General features: G+C 33.1%; 3 protein-coding genes and 1 long non-coding RNA gene across 6 annotated transcripts; 3 read left to right on the top strand and 1 right to left on the bottom strand.

The window, feature by feature from the left end:
• The first annotated feature begins 598 nt into the window (after positions 1-598).
• Positions 599-1875, top strand: LOC111278579 (protein ELF4-LIKE 4-like). 3 transcript variants are annotated; one of them, XM_022865182.2, is made up of 3 exons: positions 599-739; positions 1019-1123; positions 1357-1875. In XM_022865182.2, exon 3 carries the CDS (start codon positions 1391-1393, stop codon positions 1733-1735), a length of 345 nt encoding a protein of 114 aa, XP_022720917.2. In that variant the 5' UTR covers positions 599-739; positions 1019-1123; positions 1357-1390; the 3' UTR covers positions 1736-1875. The 3 variants fall into 3 exon arrangements, with proteins under 3 accessions (XP_022720917.2, XP_022720918.2, XP_089620872.1); XM_022865183.2 differs by lacking the exon at positions 1019-1123 and having other exon boundaries at positions 605-739; XM_089764746.1 differs by lacking the exon at positions 599-739 and having other exon boundaries at positions 984-1123.
• Positions 1876-5247: 3372 nt separating this feature from the next.
• Positions 5248-9042, bottom strand: LOC111278578 (uncharacterized). Its single transcript, XM_089765089.1, has 8 exons — positions 9021-9042; positions 8389-8556; positions 8220-8292; positions 7855-7951; positions 7665-7766; positions 7479-7556; positions 7245-7376; positions 5248-5526 (listed from the first exon to the last, which is right to left on the bottom strand). Exons 1-7 carry the CDS (start codon positions 9040-9042, stop codon positions 7329-7331), a joined length of 588 nt encoding a protein of 195 aa, XP_089621215.1. The 3' UTR covers positions 5248-5526; positions 7245-7328.
• Positions 9043-9061: 19 nt separating this feature from the next.
• On the top strand, positions 9062-10774 carry LOC149517629 (uncharacterized). The gene is made up of 2 exons (XR_016344239.1): positions 9062-9263; positions 10246-10774. It is a non-coding gene; the product is annotated as an uncharacterized LOC149517629 (long non-coding RNA).
• A 527-nt stretch (positions 10775-11301) lies between these two features.
• Positions 11302-17964, top strand: LOC111279008 (uncharacterized). Its single transcript, XM_089764745.1, has 9 exons — positions 11302-11450; positions 12596-12714; positions 13698-13872; positions 14497-14555; positions 15505-16323; positions 16747-16884; positions 16996-17256; positions 17408-17464; positions 17691-17964. The coding sequence occupies exons 3-9, from the start codon at positions 13743-13745 to the stop codon at positions 17856-17858; spliced, it is 1632 nt and encodes a 543-aa protein (XP_089620871.1). The 5' UTR covers positions 11302-11450; positions 12596-12714; positions 13698-13742; the 3' UTR covers positions 17859-17964.
• Positions 17965-18143: the final 179 nt, after the last annotated feature.

The following is an 18143-nucleotide window of genomic DNA, read 5'->3' as shown; positions in this document are numbered from 1 at the left end:
AATTTAAAATTAATAAATATATTATATATAATCATAATGAAAAATTTTAAAATTTATCTTGTGTATCAAAAAAAAATTATTCACATAAACTTCTACCTCAATAATTACTATATGATAACTATGTATATTATAATATAATATTATATATATATATATATATGATTAGCAAATTATGTATTAATATATGGTAATTTCATAGTCACCTGCCATAGCATATCCAACGAACGGTGACGATGAAGCACCAAACAACCAATAAGAATCCGTGTCCCCAGGGAAACATTGTGGTCAATCTCACAGGGTATTAAACCTAAGCATCCCATAGCAGACCCAAGGCAATCAATGAACGAGAAGTACGGACAAGGACTAGGAAAAGAAAACCAAAAAGAAATATCTCTGCCTTTGCCTTGGCCATGTCCGAGAGACAAAACAGAGAGAGAAACCATCAACAACGTTTAGAGTTGTGTCTCTCTGAACGTGTCAACCAAATCTTCATCCTTATATATTCTCTCATTCCCTTTCTTTGTTTGTTTCATGATTTTAGGGCCTCTCCGTTGAATCTAATCTCCAGAAGCAATAGAGGATTTCATTCCAATCTTTTTTAAAACTACCCATTTCTTCTTTTCTTTTTTTTTTTCAAGGAAAAATAAATCAAAATCCATTTTTTTTTCAGAGAAAGAGATTCCAATTCTCCTGCTTTTATCTCTCTGTCTTGTCCCTAGACATGTCTTGCCGTTTCAAGGTAAGAAATGGAAAAATCCATAGCAACCGACATTTTATTTTGCTATATTTGAGATGATTTAATGGTAGTTAAGGTTATTAATCCTCTTTTGTAGATATAATAACTACTATATTATTATTACCTGCTTTTTTTGTTGATTTTTTTTTTTTTTTGAAAAAGAAGATAAGAAAAGGAAAAAAGTTGCTTTTATGGGCAAAGGGTTCTGCTTTTTTTGACAGAAAACAATACCAATGTCTTTTTTTATGCTTAATCCATTGTCTCTCATGCACACAATCTCAGTCCTCTGCTCGGTTGCTGGGAAAGGTGGAGAAAGGCTGAGGAAAATCTTTTAGCAGTGATTTTATCCTACTCGAACTGTTAAACTCTTTGACATAGCTAACTTTGGTGAGATTTTCTGCCTCCCATAATCCAAGTTAGAAAGCTTTAATTTATCTGTCTTTTGCTTTCATGTTCTTCAGCAAACAAATAGAGGCTGGATTGTTCCATGCCTTTCCATGTTGCATTTTTATTCCTTTCTTATATAATTCTGTCTTTTAATAGAGATGAGATAAAACAATAACGAGTGCCATCATCCTTTTTCACTTTTTTTATTTGGATATGTACTATTGTTGTTGCAGGAATAAGTTTGGTTTTGATTGAAGTAGCTTTGGAATGGAAGGTGATATATTTTCAGGATTTGGTAATGGAACTCAAGTAGATGTTAAGGTTTTGCAGACATTTCAAAAGAGTTTTGTGCAAGTTCAAGACATCCTAGATCAAAATAGGTTGCTAATCAATGAGATTAACCAAAACCATGAGTCAAAGATGCCTGATAACTTGAGCAGGAATGTGGGATTAATTAAAGAGTTGAATAACAATATTAAAAGAGTTGTTGATCTCTATGCCGATCTCTCAAGCTCTTTCACCAGGTCAATGGAGGCTTCATCAGAAGGCGACTCTGCTGGGACATTCAAATCTGATGGAAAAGCTAGTCAGAAGAGAATTAGATCTGTGTAAATTTGATCAAACTCGGCTTTTGGTACAAATTATGTTCTCTTTCACTGTGGAATAAAAGGAGTATTTTGATACTGAAGTGAAAAAAAAAAAAAATTGATAGTATTCTGTAACTCTTTCAATGAAAGTGTGAAGAGCATCTGAGGTTTTGAAGCTTCAGCATAATCCCCAGTCTTCACATTTTCCATTACAAAAACATCCCAGAAATTTACCATTTGTAATCATGTTGACTTAGTCAGCATCTTTAATTATTGTTTAATGGACCTGGTGTGAGTGCTTAACTGTCATTTAAAAACAGTTTTGAAACATTTTCAGTTCCAGTTCCACTGATCCTTTTATTTTCATTTATTAAGAGAGTTGATCTGCCATTGATGGGAACCTTCAACAACCCCACTTTATTCTTTTCCTATGTTTGTCAAAAGAGATCCCTTATTGTGTCTTGTACATTGCAGTGAAGGGTTGGTATATACAGTTTTTATAACCCACAGATTGGAAGTTCTTTAAGTTCAGAGGCTCATTTTCATGATTCTCTCAGCTTTGTGTCTCTGTGGGGAACTGAGTAAATTAGTAACAAATAATTCTGCAATGATCTTTGAGAATTATTTGCCTTTTTTGGTTGAAGATGTTGTGGGACAAATTGAAGAGAGCAGCTTTAGATTTAAGTTCATAATTCATTTTGATTGAAACACCATAAAGCTTAAACACCAAATTGGAGATGATGACTGTCCTTTTGACTACTATATTGTCCTAATCAATGCCAATTCCTTTCTTTTGAGAAAAAGATGAGGTAATAGAGGCAGATTCATCCAATGAAGCAAGGTGTTTAGCAACACTTCAAAAAATTTTTTAAAAAAAAAATTAAAAAAAATTTTAGACACTTTAAAATTTTTTAAATAATTTTTTATTTATAAATTAATAATTATATATATTATAAATAAATACTTTTAAAAAATTCGCTAAAGAGATGATTTTACCTGAGTTAGTCTGAATGGAAGCACCGGTGCTTATAGAAAGAGAAAGATGATCAGACAACAAAGCCAGGATCCAGTGACTAGTTGATTAGCTGATTTCCTCTTTTCAAGGTTTGGCTAGCATATTTTTTCCATCGCATTTTCTTAGTGGTCATTACAGCCTCATTTCTCCCTCTCTATCCATGAACACAGGTAAAGTTGATAGTACAAACACTTTTGTTGGTGGACCCTTAACATTTGTTTCATTTTCTTCTTTTTTTTATTAACAATTTTGAACATTTTTACTCGTACAAATAAAAAGGGTTAATTTCATGAATAATTTTTAAATTATAACGTCAATGTGATAAATAAATTTTAAATTTTTTAACATGATTTTTTAATTATAAATTTATTAATTAACATGATATTTATTTTTAACGTGATTAATTTTAAATAATGACATACGACGAATAAATAATTATCAAAATATTACATTAATTAATAAATTTATAGTTTAAATATTACATTAAAAATATTTAAAATTTAAATATTACATTAAATATTTATTATACCTTAAAGATTATTCATAATATTAACTTCAAATAAAAAAAAAAAAAGAAATGGACATTTTTGACATGGTGTCACTCCAATTAGCAGACCAAGTGAAGTAAAAACTTGTAATAATCAACAAATCAAGGAGATTGTCCCAAAAAGCTTTGATTGTGGGCACTCTTGCACTATGATTAAAGACTAAAGTTTAATCCGCGGATATTTGCTAGAGCCTTGTCCTTGTTGACTGCTTTTTCTACACACAAAATTTGACCTTACATCCATTTTCCATCCAACCAATGTTGGCGAATGATCATATTCTTTCTGGCATCTGGAGGAAGTTCCAGCAATTCAATTCAATAGCTGATCATACATTTTAAAGCAGATTTGCATATTGCTTTTGTTAAGGTGATCATTAAAGATTAGATCAGTCTAAAAAAAGGAGATCAACTATGCCTTGTGACAACATCAAAATCAGACAGCATCGTCTGAAACATGTGATCAGAATATATAACCTACCACTACTACTACTAGTAGTTTTAGTTTGCTCCTTCCACTTTCTTCTTTTGCATTGGGCATAACAATGATGCCTTCAGCCTTCGATCATTTTTTTTAGAAAGGACTTTTAGATAGTGGATCACAGATAATCAGATATGGTACTAAACTTTGCAGCATCCTGAACAATAAATCAATACCTATATTAAAAAGGTTAGGATGATTAGATTAAGAAAAAGATGACTTAATTGGTAAGATCGTTCTTCTTGACGTATGTGATTTCATATTTGAGTTCAATTGATGATATTTTATTAAGATCATATCGAATACAAAACTTATAGCTAAATTATTATTTTTTAAATTATCGAATATAATACATTTTATCTTCATACGAGAAATTAAACAATTTCTTTACCTCTAAAATTTTTATGAGGAAAAAAAAAAGTTGGGCTGATTAGCACTATCTGTCAGGTTCATGTAGCTGGCTTCAATGTATCAAATAAATATGAAATTGAAGGTTTCTTTTTTGCTTTTTTGATTTAAGAAAAACGATTCAAAACTTATTTTTTGAACAAGAAAATCAAAGTCAAATTTATGCTAAAAAAGGATAACGTGAATCAATATTCCAAAAGCAAAGATAACTTTTTTTTTTTTCTGCATTGTGGAAAAGATAAAGGTGATGCCACAAATGAAAGATTTTTGGCTTTTAAAAAGCTGGGGCATGCTCTCCACATGAAGTGGAGGAATCAGTCAATAAAAGAATGTAAAGATTGTGTCCGTACTCCATTGTATCCTTCTGTGTTTCTGTTCCCTTCCATTTTTTTGTTCATTTATTATTAATTTACATTGCACTAAAAGAGTTCACTTTTGTTGACTGTTAATAGTAGTATTATTATATTGAAGGACATGGTGGGAAGAAGAAGGATGCTTTTATTTATGTTCAAGCAAAAGATGCTTATTCCGCCATTGACTCCAAAACTGTGACAACACACTGAAAATTCTAAGGCCATTTTCCTGCCTAAAATCATGCCCATTGCTGCCCCCAGCATCTTGCTTGAAAACTTTGTTTCCAACAAACTAAGCACCTAACCAAAATATGCAACGGACATCATGGCGTAACAAGAATTTCTCCCACGGCGCTGTCAAATAAATCTTTAATCATGCAACAACTTCTCACATATGGATTATCTACTCTTTCAACGTTCACATGAAAACTCTCATGTATACCCTTTTGCTCCAAATTATGTGGGGTCTTTCAAAATTATAGCCAAGAATTCAAAGTTGTCCTAACCTAATAGTAAATAATGATTAAGATAGTTTTTTTTTTTAAGTGTTTAGAATTTGAGATTTTCAATTGAAAAGTATCATATTGAATCTTTAAATGAAGTGGACTTTCATTTAAGTCTAAATTTTCAAGCTAAAAGTTGTAGTAATAAATAATAAATGAAAACAGAATGTTGAACACGTCACTTGCTATGAGATTCATGAATCATGATGGCTTCTTTAGATCAAATCTTTCAGTTTGCCTTCAAAATCAGCATTCATACCATTGTCATGTAAAATTGCAGTACACCAACTTCAATGAAAACTTTTGCAGTCCAAAAGCAGGACAAACAAATTTACTAATAACCAACTTACTGAAAACTTCATAGGAAAAAGAAAAAAAAATTCAAAACAAACAAATGGGTGCACTTGGTATTTTGGTTGAATATGGTCGTGGCAGCTGCAGCTCTGTTTTTTCCATCATTGTAGTCAAACACTCTTTCCAATCTGAAACCTTCCCTCTGCTCCATGGACAACCTATTTTCACACAGAAAATTGTACACATCAATAACTTGGTTGCCAATTGAAACCAAAGGGTGGAAAGAAAAGGACAATTGGCAAAGAGAAAATAAATAAGAAAAAAGTGGTTTGAAATATTGAAATGTTTGTGCATAAATATTTACTTATTCTGTTTCTTTTCATGCATTGCCTTTTGAAGAGTTCCACTGCACATTGTACAGATATGCTTTTGTTCCCACTTCAATTCAGACATCATTTTGTTGATGACTACCTTTTTTTTTATTCCAATGACTTAAATCTTTTTGTTTGTTTTTAAGGAATTTATAACTCAAGTACTCTTAAAAAGCAAGCTAGAATTTATGATAAAATTTTTGTGGTACAAAGGAAGCCACAACATGAAAAGGAAATGGTTGCAGGTGTTAGAATTTGAATTCCTTGTTAGATGCACCTCTTAAGAGTGGTTATATAAACCAATTGAGTTAAGTTTTGGATTCAATCTCTAATAAAATTTGAGATTTATAATGGCAATGACTAAATTCAGCTTGCAGTTGAATGAAAAAGAAAAAAATTTGAGACCACTAATTGCTCTAGAATTACCAAGATAGATAGCTCAAACTAGTCTACCTTTAATTCCTGAAATAAAAGAATGAAAGATAGCAGAGAGTTGTCTCAGAACCTTTTGACTAGAAAGTAGCAGTGGGATGAACTATTCAGTGAATGACTAGATATTTTAGGGGTATGTTTTTTGTCCCCTTAATAGATGCAGACATGATTATTCACAGACCTCAAATGTGAATCTTGCTTGTGGAACTACTTCAAGTGCTTCCACGCATATAGATGCAGCATCCTCCGTGCTAAGGCGTCCACTTGATGCACTACCCTGTCAATGGCCGCTTAGCACTTCTGTCTGAATCTATTACAATGAAAAGATTGTTTTTTGTGTCCTCCAATTCAGCAAACAGACTCATTCCAGTTCGAAGATTTTAAAGAATCAAGAAACAGGCTTCATTAAGTGATTGAAAGAGCATTTGAGAAACATTTTTAAAGTTTATTTTCTTTTTATTGGTCACTGACTCTGCTGTATATGTTGCTCAAATTTCTAGTTAACTTCAACAAGACTAAACCTCTTCAAAGTTGAAACCCTGTGTTCCTCTAGGAGTGTATTGCAACATTCCTGCTATAATTAGGGTATATGGAATTCCTCAAGCCATCAATATCGTTTCATCTTTCTCAGCTAATTTTCTCGGATTGTTTGTCATGAGAGCTTGAATGCCACTGCTAGCTACATAAACAGACAACTGCAACCTTTGTAAACCACAATCATGTAGAAACACTGTCTAAAGCCTATTGTTTACACTAACATGCTCGACGGGGGGAGAGGGAGAGAGAGTACCTAAAACAAGAGAATTATATATTCAACACCTTTCAAGCTTTCAATACTAGATAAGAAACTTGCATGCAAGACAAGAAAAAGGAAATTTAGTGAATGTTAATGGCGATTGAAGCACCAATAGCAATTTTGTTTAAATTTCTTCAAATACATAATGTAGGAAAGCAGTAAAGCACTAAGTGGAAAACAAAGTTGGAACTTCGCAACAAGAATGACTAAATTTGCCCACAATTTTCAGTAGTCATGCACACATGTATATGTAGTCTGCAAGTTTTATTGGTACAAAAGAGGTACAACCTAGGGATAGGGAAATTGGGTTGAAGGTGCTGAGATTTGAAGATCAAACCTGCTAAAAGCCACCTCTTAATGGTTGCTGCATGAACCGACTACAGAGTTAAGCTCCGAGTTTTATGTAGTCTGCAAGTTTTACTCAACCATTTGGAATCTCCAGTTCTCTATCTGTCTCACTAAGAATATCCTAATGGAAAAGATGGAGAAACTGGGTACCATTATATAAATATGTTGATTTGTAGCAATGTACAGGTAAGGATTGAACAAGACAGGTCAGAGATACACATACATTTGGGCATATGATTGAGAGAACTCCTCGGAGAGCTTTCTTTACAAATATCTCGTTACTTTTATCTCCAGAAATTTGCTGCAAAAACAACAGAACAACATTCCATAAGGAAAAAAAAAAAAAAAGAAAAGAGATGCTATCATGACTGCAAAAACCCACTCTCTCACTGAAGTTCTATCAACTCACCTCAACATAAGCTCCAAATGCCTCATTAGCTGCACGCTTATCCTTCACCAATGCTTTTATTCGAGTTCGTTTGACAATCAATGACAATATCACCATATACATATATAAAAGTCACAATCAAGCTCAAAATGCATTAACCATCAGGAAGTTAAAAAGACTATAAGATCGTACATGAAACGAAAAAACTTACTTGCCCAATTTCAGTACTCCCAGCTGTTAATAAATCTGCATCCCTGACTTTATCTTCTGAAAATTTAAGAGAATAGTGTATCATTACTTCTTCCTCTCTAAGAACTAAAAATAATAATATCTTTCCGGTTTCCATAACAGTAGACACTTGACAATTTGTGTAGAATATGTAAAACATAAAAATTAGCATTATAATTTCGTGTTTCAAATACAAAACATATTTTTTTAATTTTTAATAAATTCATATATGATTTTTCTTAATTTTTAAGTGGTATAACTTTTGTGTTTTTATAACTTCTGTATTATTTTTGTATTGTGTAATTAAAATTTCCAGGTCTACAAAACATATTACCGGGATAATCCTACTCCCCTTCCACGATAGATCCATCTTTCGGTAGTAGATCAGGTGCCCCATACCATTTACTTAACTTGGGACCCCCTGTAAACCAATGCAACCCAAGATAAAAGCAAAGTAGTGAACTTGTAATAGTGAATATCTAGGCTAAGCATATTAGGAAAAGAACATGACTAAAACCTTCAATATAATCGAGAATTTGATCCACAAATCCGATCTTCTTCTTGGCGGAGCAGCGGGAAGAGTTCGTTTCCTGATGTCTACGAGGAAAGAAGAATTCAGGGTTCTCCAAGGATTCTGGGAAGGGAAAAATAGATGAGTTTGGCCAAGTATTTCGTCTATTCTTCTCTTCTTAACCAACCGTTTCCATGTCCGTTAATGCGGATAAGAGAGGTTTTAAACATGCCTTTATATATATATATATATATATATATATGTACCGATTTTTTTATTTTTAAATAAAATTATTTATTAATTTTAATTTTAAAAATTTTACATATATAATTTCGATAAATTATATAATTTATTGATTATACATTCTAACCATATATATTTTTGAAAAATTATATAATTTAATAAAAATTTATATCCTATAAATTATATAATTTATTAAAATTTTATATCCATTAAATTAAAAAATATCTTATAAAAATTTTTAAATTTTCGAATTACATAATTAGAAACTTTTAAAAACTTTTAAATATGTAAATTAAAATTTTAAAAATTGAGGGATAAAAAAATAATTTAATAATTTTATTTAAAAATATTTTAAAAAGTGCGAAGAAAATAGAATCACCTTACAGTAACTCTACCTGTTGACGTTTCAAATTTCATGTCTACCCCTGGACTGGTCAAACTTTTTTCTGGGACCCCACATGACCTGAATTCAATCAGAACCGTTGGGATTCTCAAATTGAGATCCTTACCGTTTGATCTTCCCATTAAATGCACCGCAACCTGCCTCATTTTTATACGGTTTTTTATTCGATTTTCTGCTCTTCCAGTTTGATCCACCGTCACCGCCAGTTGGTCACCCAGATCAGCAAAAACGAAAGGTAAAAAATTTCAATCAGACCCATGTTTTATAACAATAGTTAGTTTCCAAGGAATTTCCCCACGTTTGATTTCAAGGGCTTGACGAGAGGTTGCTGTGACAATGGAATTTAATGGTTTTCTTCCCTTGTTAGCATCAGTATTACTCCTTCCTTTCCCAATAATGATGGGTTAAGGGGATCCTCAATGATGCTTATATAAAAATTTGGAGTTTTGTTAGTCTCTCTGAACTATATTTATTCAAGTTCTTGGAGTTCGGGAACTCCTACATCTTCGTATTTGCTTTGTCTTCGTTATGTTTGTTTGTTTTTTTTTTTTTTTTTGTACGCACATACACACATCTACGTACATAAGTATGCACTTAGATGACATTAGCGTAAAACATTTTCAAGAAAAGAATTGAAAAATGTAAGTATCATATTGAAGTTTCCAAATTGAAGTTTTCAATTGGACCCTTGAAGAATCTAGGGCTTGTATTTTATATTTAGTTTTTGTTTTTTAATGACCTTGTTAATGTAATTTCTGGTATGCTAGTTGAGTAAGCGCTTGCCGGCAGCTGAGGTGGGGAGCATGAAGGATTTGTCATAGGAAAAAGATTAGGGGGCGTCGGAGAATGACGTGAATAATCATGTCACATGTCTAATCTGTTTTTTTTTTAATATCTCATGGAGGATGGACGTGAATAATCATGTGCAATGTGATCATTAAAATATAACAGACCTGTTTTTTGTATTGCTCTTTTATTTATTATGTAGAGGCGGGCAAGGGGAATGAGGTATGAACAGACATTCTATTCATCGCTTAGCCTTAATGGGTAATAATGATAAAAGTTATGTCTTCTTGGGAAGAACATTTTGTTTAACCTCATGCAGGTTATTGTTAGTGGAAATTAAGCTTGGGGCTTGTCTTGTCTTGCCAACTGTTTTCATTGCTTGTTGTCTATCAATTGATTTCTTACTGTATTTTCTTGTGTAATCTTTGTAGGGTGTTCTTGGCCTTAGGGTAATTTCATACTTGATTATTGGGGTGATGTGATCCCAAGGTAAGCAAAGTATCTACTACATTGCTACCAGATTTCATCACCATCCACCCGGTACCCGCCCAAGCAACAAGAAGAATATCACCCCATGTCACCATTACTGGCAACTGAGATATATAAAGGTTGGGAGCAGCATAGTTTGTGGGTTTCTTTTAGGTTTCATCTGGTCTAGTGAGTGCAAAGGAAATATTGATGCAGGGAGGTGGTATTTTCCTCTAGAAATTGGAGATTTTTGTTGTAATTCCTTAGAGATGTTATTAATTTGCAGTTAGTGATTTTATGGCTGCATTTGGAAGCCATCAATGCCTCCATTATAGTTGCAGCCTAAGTCTCAATGGAAACCATTTTTTCCATTGCTGCTCTAGGCTCTAGCTTTAATTAATGTCAGTCCCAGCGGGCCTTTATGCAGTCATTAGTTTAGATAAATAAATAAGGTTTGATTAAAAAAATTAAGATTGACCTTGAATTTCATCATTTAAGGTTTTGGTCAGATTTAAATTTGGTTCAAAAATTAAAATTTTTTTTTATCATAATAGAATAAAGTTTACTTGTTTTATTTTTTATAATATGGATAAAGTTTATTTATTTTTTTATTAGATAAAATTTATTTTTTTATGTGAAATAATATTTTAATTTTAAATTATATTTAATAAAATTAAATTAAATTTAATCTCAAATAATTCATAAATTTAATTAAAATTAATTAAATTTATAATTTATAATTTTTTTAAAAATTTAAAATATCAATATTTTAGACGAATAGAACTTTATTGTTATATACGTGGGAATAAATTTGAATAAAAAATAAAACCTCAAAAATCTGATGGGTCCATTAGCAGGTTTATTCAGGATCATACGCCATTTTATAAAAGACAATTGACGGAAATATTCGAATGCGGAACTGTAGGACGGTAAACACAGCGTACTGAAAAAGCAAGCGAAAAGGGGAACTGTGACCAAAAGCATACAAATTTCGAATCCTAAAATTTTATCTTATTCTCCAAGTTTCTCTCTCATTCTTCATTAACTCGTTTTGTCAACTCAAATTTTCACGCTTCTAACTCGCTCCAAATCGGTCCCTTTCAGTCCGTTTTTTGTGTTCATCGTTTGGAGAGGCTGAGTCAACTCGGTCAGCAATCACAATCCTATGGTGAGTCAAACTTCATTTTTTTCCTTTAAATTTCGTTCATTTCCCATTCTGTCAACTTAAAATGCAATTTTTTTATTAATTAAAGAAATATCTGAACTTTTTATGTGTTCTTTTCTTTTTCCTTTTTTATGTATGGAAATACAGCTACTTACAGAACGAGCTTATTTTGCTTTAGGTTGTTAGGTTTTGAGAATTAGGGTTTCAATTCGTCGAAATTTGGGAATTTTGGTGCGTAAAGGGAGCTGTCACATAATGACTGTGACGTGTTGAAACCAGATTAATGGAGATAAGAAGAAGAAAATAAGATTGATAGAGGAACGGAGAATATAGAAGAAGAGACCAGAAACAGAAACAGAAACAGGATAAAGAAAAGTTCAGAAGGAGAATATAGAGGAAATGAGGAAATAGTATTTTCATTCATAATGCATTCAGTACATTGTAGTCCTATATCGGCCAAAAATGACAATTCATCATGTGCTAATTACAAGGAATCGTTTATAACAATCTAATACAATTGTAAGTAGCTTTTCCTTATTTACCACCTCATGCACTGTCAATCCAATTCCAACTGTCTTGTTAGCCTTTTTTGTCTTTTTCTTCCTTCCAGAATCTACCACCTTCAGGTCCCGTGTGCAGTACCCCTGATCAACCAGCCCTTGAGCTTCATTCTTTGCTATGCCAGCTTCTATCACTGTAACAGCAGCTTCATTCCTTTCTGTTCCAGCTTTCATCATTGTAACAACAGCCCATTTCATCGCAGGAGCTATTATAGTTACTTTTGAATAAAGATGGCAATTTAATGTATTTGTTGGGTTCATTACGTTTTACTTTGAAATACAATTCTTGTTGGATTAGATTGTAATATTCTAGGCGTGTGTTAAAATTTGGACTATTTTGAGTGAATTTGGTAATCAATTCAAGAAACTAGGCTACTAGATTGTTTCTAATAAATTATATCAAAATGGGAACTACAAAATTTGAATTTTGTTTGCTGTGTTGCTTGTGTTCCCATGCATGAATGAAGTTTTCATTTTGACTTGGCAAAAAAATTTGATGTGTCTATTCATTGGGCTATTTTTTGGTTTTGGTTTTGGTTTCCAGTTTTTGTTTTTGAGCTGCCTTTTTAGGATTTTCCATGGAAACAGTGGTTAAAGTTGAGGGGGGTGATGAAGGGAAATTTGAAGAGACTGGCCTTGAGAAAAGTAACTTGATTTTATCTTCACCAAAGCATGTTGCTGATCCAGTTGTTTACAAGCTTGTTCGGGTATCTCTTTCTGCAAATGATATTCTACTTATTTTATCCTACTGATGTATAAAGAACATGTGCCTTTTGGCTACTTTTTTTCGTAAGAATGTTGACTTGGATTTGCTTTAGTTTGATATTTGAGCTACATTAATGTAAAGTATTAATGTAGAAGTCATTTGACTGTTTGTCGGATAAAAGATTTTAAAAGTGTTATAAGTATGGGTTTTCTACACTACCTGTCTTTGAATATTGGTCATTCAGAAAGCATCATGTTTGTGGGCTAGATTAGCTGGTTCGAGAAAGACAAATTAATGTGGTGACTATCTATCATCAATTCATTTAGAAAATAATAACATGTAGAAATTGGTTGAATTACAAGGTTAGAATCTCCTGAAGTGGAGGTTGGATTAAGTTAAAATGATGCAGACATATCAACATATTATTTAGAAGGGAGTAATATATTTATGAATTATGATCAGTGTATAAACTATAGATTTCTAGCAGGAAATATCATATTTTTAATGTAATATTCATTTTTTTTGCTATAGCTGGTAGTCAGGATTGAGCTTTTGCTTAGTAAAACAAGTTAATGTCAGGTAACAACTTGACCTGCATTGATTAGCTTGAATCACTTTTTTGAAGTATGCATGGTTACCAAGTTTGTTTAATAAAAGGGGTGATGCTTTTAAATATCTGAATGAGAAGGATATATCCTTTTATATAAAAAGAAAAAACACTTTTAGCTCCTTCTGCTGATTTTGAAAATGTTATTCACACATAGTGGTCTTCACTCTACAAACACACAGGTCACTTGAGTTTTGCCAAAAGAATCGAAGCATTCAACCTTTTATATGATTGATAAATATAGGTGATCAATAATGATGATAAAGCAAAAATAATTTTGAAGTTCCTAGTTTAATGCTATGCTAAAAATATGGACATGTAGCTTCAGGTTTGATTGATTCTTATTTGCAATCTTAAATTGAAATTATGTCATATAGGTTGAGGGGGATGGGAGATTAGTGCCTGCGACGGATGATGAACTCATGGAGGTTGAGGGTTTGCTAGAAAATGAGAAGTGTGAAACCCAAATTGTTGCAGACACTGGGCATGTTTTAGGGTGCACTTCTAATGAAGTGTCATCACCAGGCATGCCTCAGTTAGGAAGCTCGGAAGGTACGATTTTCTTAGCCCTACATCATGAAAAATTTTTACACCTATTAAAATAGGATAAGAAAGTCTATCTCTGCTGATTGTGACTAGAGAATTGGGAATTCTTAATTCACTGAGCTTGTGACTTTAATTGTATTTTTATCTGTACTGACGGTCTGGGCTGATCATTTTGCATGCTTCTCGTGCATTTCTGTTCTCTTTCATAAATTTTTCTGTTTTTATCAACTTTTAATTATGCATATTACATCTATCCATGATATGCATAAATAATAAAATTAAAAGCTGGCAAATGTCAGTTAGGTATTGTCAGAATAATGAAGACTTATACAAGAGAAAATCCCTAGAGATACGCAATGCTCATGGAATCAGCTAAACCAAGAACAGAAAACAAGTAGATTCACAAACAGTCATTTGATGACAAAAATATGAGCAATACAGTATTGGAAAAGGCTTACTTGAAAATCTTGCTTTGTATTTGAAGATGCGGTGTTCTTCAAATTATTGATTTTTGATGTTGCTTCTGGTCTTGCCGTCCCAACTTTTATGCTCACGGGATGGACACTTGCACGTATGTTTTGTTGTGATATTTTATATATTTTAATTTTCTGAATGATTAATACTTGCCAGGCTTGTCACATTCTGAGATCACCGAAGCTGATACTGAGAAATTAAGTGCACGCATTGAGGTATTTCCAACTTTCATTAAACTTGGGTTCTTAACTTACTTCAAATGGATTACTGGATGCTTATCATGTTTTCATGTTAAAGATTACTTAGGCCTTGATCTTCTCTGATTTTTCTCTTGAACACTTTGTCAAAGCTTTATTTTGAATTTGAGAAGGAAGTTTATGTTGATATTTTGCTGATGGATTCCGATGCTTTAGGAGGGCCTTAGTTCTTAATTTTTGGCAATTATACTCCAGTTTTAGTGGAAACTATCTTCGTGGAATACACAGAGCTTGTGTCTGGTGAGGATGACTGTCTAGTTGTTAAAGTTATCTGTTCTAACATTTCTTGCATTATTTTTACCTATCCTTTTTTTTTTTTTTGAAGAAAATGAGAAAATCAAACCTACTTCTAGCTTTTTCAATGTTATATTTAAGTCGAATAATCTGACATAGGGTTAAAGATTTTTTCATATACTCCTGTCAGTATCTTTTTCAAAATTTTAAATGTGTAATAATTTAGCAGCTACTTGCTAACTAATAAAAAGGGGTTAACAGTTTGTATCTAAAGAGAACAATGTTATCTTTGGGGTGAAGGATAGGAGGGAGGGATGGTATCTACTCCTTGAAATTTGTATTCTCTATAGTTTTTAGGTTCTTTTATCTCACTGGTTTTGATCTTCCATTTTTTTCCCTACTCGTGTACATGTTCAAGCATATGATTGATTTGAAGTTAATTGTTGTAGTATTAATTGAACTATTAATTATCTTGGGTCCTTCTTGGCCTTAATATCTCCTATAGTACATCGAGGAAATGTTGCACAAAGTCAAACATGAAGAGAGGCTCTGCTTAGCATGTCAATCTCCTGATCATTTTTCTGCTTATATGAATAAAGACAGCCACTGTTCTGAACGGCATAATAAATTGCCTGGTATTAATGAGAAGCTCCAATCTCAAATTCTTTTGCAGGAAATGGTCCCTTCTCGGACACAATGCTCGAGTGACAATCATGTTACTCAATCTTGGAGTGTTGGGGAGCACTCAAAACGTTTGGTTGGGTCAATAGAAGGTGGATCATCAAGTTCTGTTGGCTGTATCAGTTCAAAACCTGATTTTTCCAAGTTGAAGGATGAAATATGCCTGGATAATTTATCGATTAAAGAACTTCATGAAGTTTTTAAGGCAACATTTGGACGAGACACTACTGTCAAGGATAAGCAGTGGCTTAAAAGAAGGATTGCCATGGGATTGACTAATTTTTGTGATGTTTCAACTGCAACTTTTGTAATTAAAGACAATAAATTGGTGAAAAAGGGTAAAGAAGATAGTTGTAACAATGTGAATCTTTCTACTGGCATAGAACTCCCAGCAGTTGGAGTTGAATACCACGAGGACTTGCTGAATAGCCATAGTCATCAAATAGATGAGCATCAAACTACTTCTGGGATGAGATCGGGAAACAATGGAGTGGAAGACAATTGTGGAAGTGAACCTCTTGCAGCAGATCAGAGAGCTGCAAAGAGAGTTCGGAGGCCAACAAAGCGATATATTGAAGAACTTTCTGAAGCAGAGTACAAAGAGTACCGTGGCAGGTTAATTTCATCAACTAAAAACATTGAGATTAGACCCTTGGCTTCAAAATCTCATGCTAGGCCTGCTAGAAATGTGTCCTTGGAAGGGAGAACTGTTATGATGAGATTGGATTCCTTTGGAGGATCTGGGATTCAGGTTCCATGTGTTTATCGGGTTCGAAGAAGCCAGCCAAGGAAGAATGTCATGGCTCTTTTGGTATGTGAAAAGGATAAAATACTGCTTATCTTTCTCAGCAATAAGAATTTGGCTTTGAATATCTATGTCTTTGAATTTGTTGTTTGCTTTTGGAAAGAACATTCTGATATTCCCTACATGCTTCCATAATCCTGTGCAAAAGTATGCATTTGTATTGCAGCTTTCTAGTCGGTTTATGACTTTATTCATCAGTGTCCATTTCTGACCTGAGCTTTTTCAACTTGAATGGATAAGAGTAACTTCTAATATTCAGGAAGTCAGGTATCACCTGTGAATTGAATGTTTTGTTACTTCTTGGTTTGACCCAACTCTTATGGGAATTGTGTTTAATCATACCTTATTAATAATCTATCACCTGTGTTACTGGTATCTTGTGGATAGTAGAGGTTATGGTACTGATGCAACTTGAATTGTCTTATGCAGAAATTCCATCCCAGTGGCATTGGCAGGACAGCTACGTTAGTAAGGAAGTGTCTTGATGTACATGGTTCTCAAATGGACAATGGGAGTGTGAACAAAGTTTTGAAAACCAAATCTGCTCCTGAGCAAACTCCACAACAGGTAAAAGGAGTAAATGATATCTATGACATTAACCATGTTACACCTTGTATTTTTTTAGCTGATTGTAACTAAACTGTTTTTGCTTATTCGGCATTCTGTTTCTATATTCAGTATGTAGCTGAATCCAAGAAAGAGAGGCCATCAGCCGAGCTGGGGCAGAATATGGGGCTAAAACAGGATACTTCAGATGGTAATGTTGTTACTGTGCGAACAGCAAAAGGTGGAATTAGAAGGAAACATCATCGAGCTTGGACTCTCTCTGAGGTTATGAAGCTAGTTGAGGGTGTGTCTAAGTATGGAGCCGGCAGATGGTCTGAGATTAAAAGGCTTGCCTTTGCATCCTATTCATATAGAACCTCTGTTGATCTCAAGGTATGCATATTGTATTTTTGTCAGTGAGTAAATCATGCTGAAAGGAATGAATTTTTGCCATATGATTAAACTGAAGAATTGGTTTGTTAAAAAAACCATATAGAATTGGTTAGGACTTTAGGAAAAATAATTTTTCCTGATTATTTTGCAGGACAAATGGAGAAATCTGCTGAAAGCTAGCTTTGCCTGGACACCTGTGGACAAAGGGGTGAGATATCAAGTTTTTTTTTTTTTTTTCTTTCTCAACGATGTCATCGAATAATAATGGCACAACAAATCTCACCGGAATCATCCTCTTCATTTCTTCCAATAATGAACAGTTTTTCTGCATGCTCCATTTGATTCTTTCCTCGAAGTGTTCTCTGGTGGAACAGCAAACATGAGAAGTGACATTTGTTTCAACATTTATGGTTTTGTTGTGGTTAACAATGCAGGTAAATTCACGGAAACATCCTGCGATGCCCATCCCTGCACCAATTTTGTTACGTGTGAGAGAGCTTGCTGAGATGCATTCACAGGTTCCACCACCAAGTCATTGTGCGAGCAAGCAGGCTGCATGTGGTGGCAGAAGTGTATATGAAACACGACCAGGATACTCGTAACATTGTAAATAATAGATTTTAGTTTTCTAAACTAGAAACAGGATTACTCTAATTCCTCTGTACCATCTAGAAATAAATAATTAAAAAAAAACCGTTTTCTTAAAAATTGATAATTTTGTCTGAATGTGCAGGTGAGTTTCTTTTAACATCTATTTACTGTGCTAACTAGGTATTCTTGGTTTTTGAACCAGATTGACCTTTCAATAGAACTCATGGAGTTGAAAACTTGGAATTGGTGAGTTAACATAAAAAGGTAAATTTTATATGAAATTTCTTAAATAAAAT

This window comes from Durio zibethinus, chromosome 8, assembly GCF_047325235.1.
Source record: "Durio zibethinus cultivar Kanyao isolate XHJ-2024 chromosome 8, ASM4732523v1, whole genome shotgun sequence".
Taxonomy (NCBI): domain Eukaryota; kingdom Viridiplantae; phylum Streptophyta; class Magnoliopsida; order Malvales; family Malvaceae; genus Durio; species Durio zibethinus.
The sequence above is the reverse complement of the archived record's forward strand: the minus strand, read 5'-3'. Positions and strand labels throughout refer to the sequence as shown.

Bases quoted from the DNA above. Each gene is read 5' to 3' on its own strand.
- LOC111278579 (XM_022865182.2), top strand. From the start codon at position 1,391: ATGGAAGGTGATATATTTTCAGGATTTGGTAATGGAACTCAAGTAGAT.
- LOC111278578 (XM_089765089.1), bottom strand. From the start codon at position 9,042: ATGAAATTTGAAACGTCAACAG. The intron at 7,557-7,664 runs GTGAGTTGATAG...TTGTTTTTGCAG, and splicing joins CATTTGGAGCTTATGTTGAG to CAAATTTCTGGAGATAAAAG. The intron at 7,377-7,478 runs GTATGTGTATCT...CTTTTCCATTAG, and splicing joins TCTCAATCATATGCCCAAAT to GATATTCTTAGTGAGACAGA.
- LOC111279008 (XM_089764745.1), top strand. From the start codon at position 13,743: ATGGAGGTTGAGGGTTTGCTAGAAAATGAGAAGTGTGAAACCCAAATT. The intron at 13,873-14,496 runs GTACGATTTTCT...AATACTTGCCAG, and splicing joins TCAGTTAGGAAGCTCGGAAG to GCTTGTCACATTCTGAGATC. The intron at 16,324-16,746 runs GTATGTGAAAAG...TGTCTTATGCAG, and splicing joins AGAATGTCATGGCTCTTTTG to AAATTCCATCCCAGTGGCAT.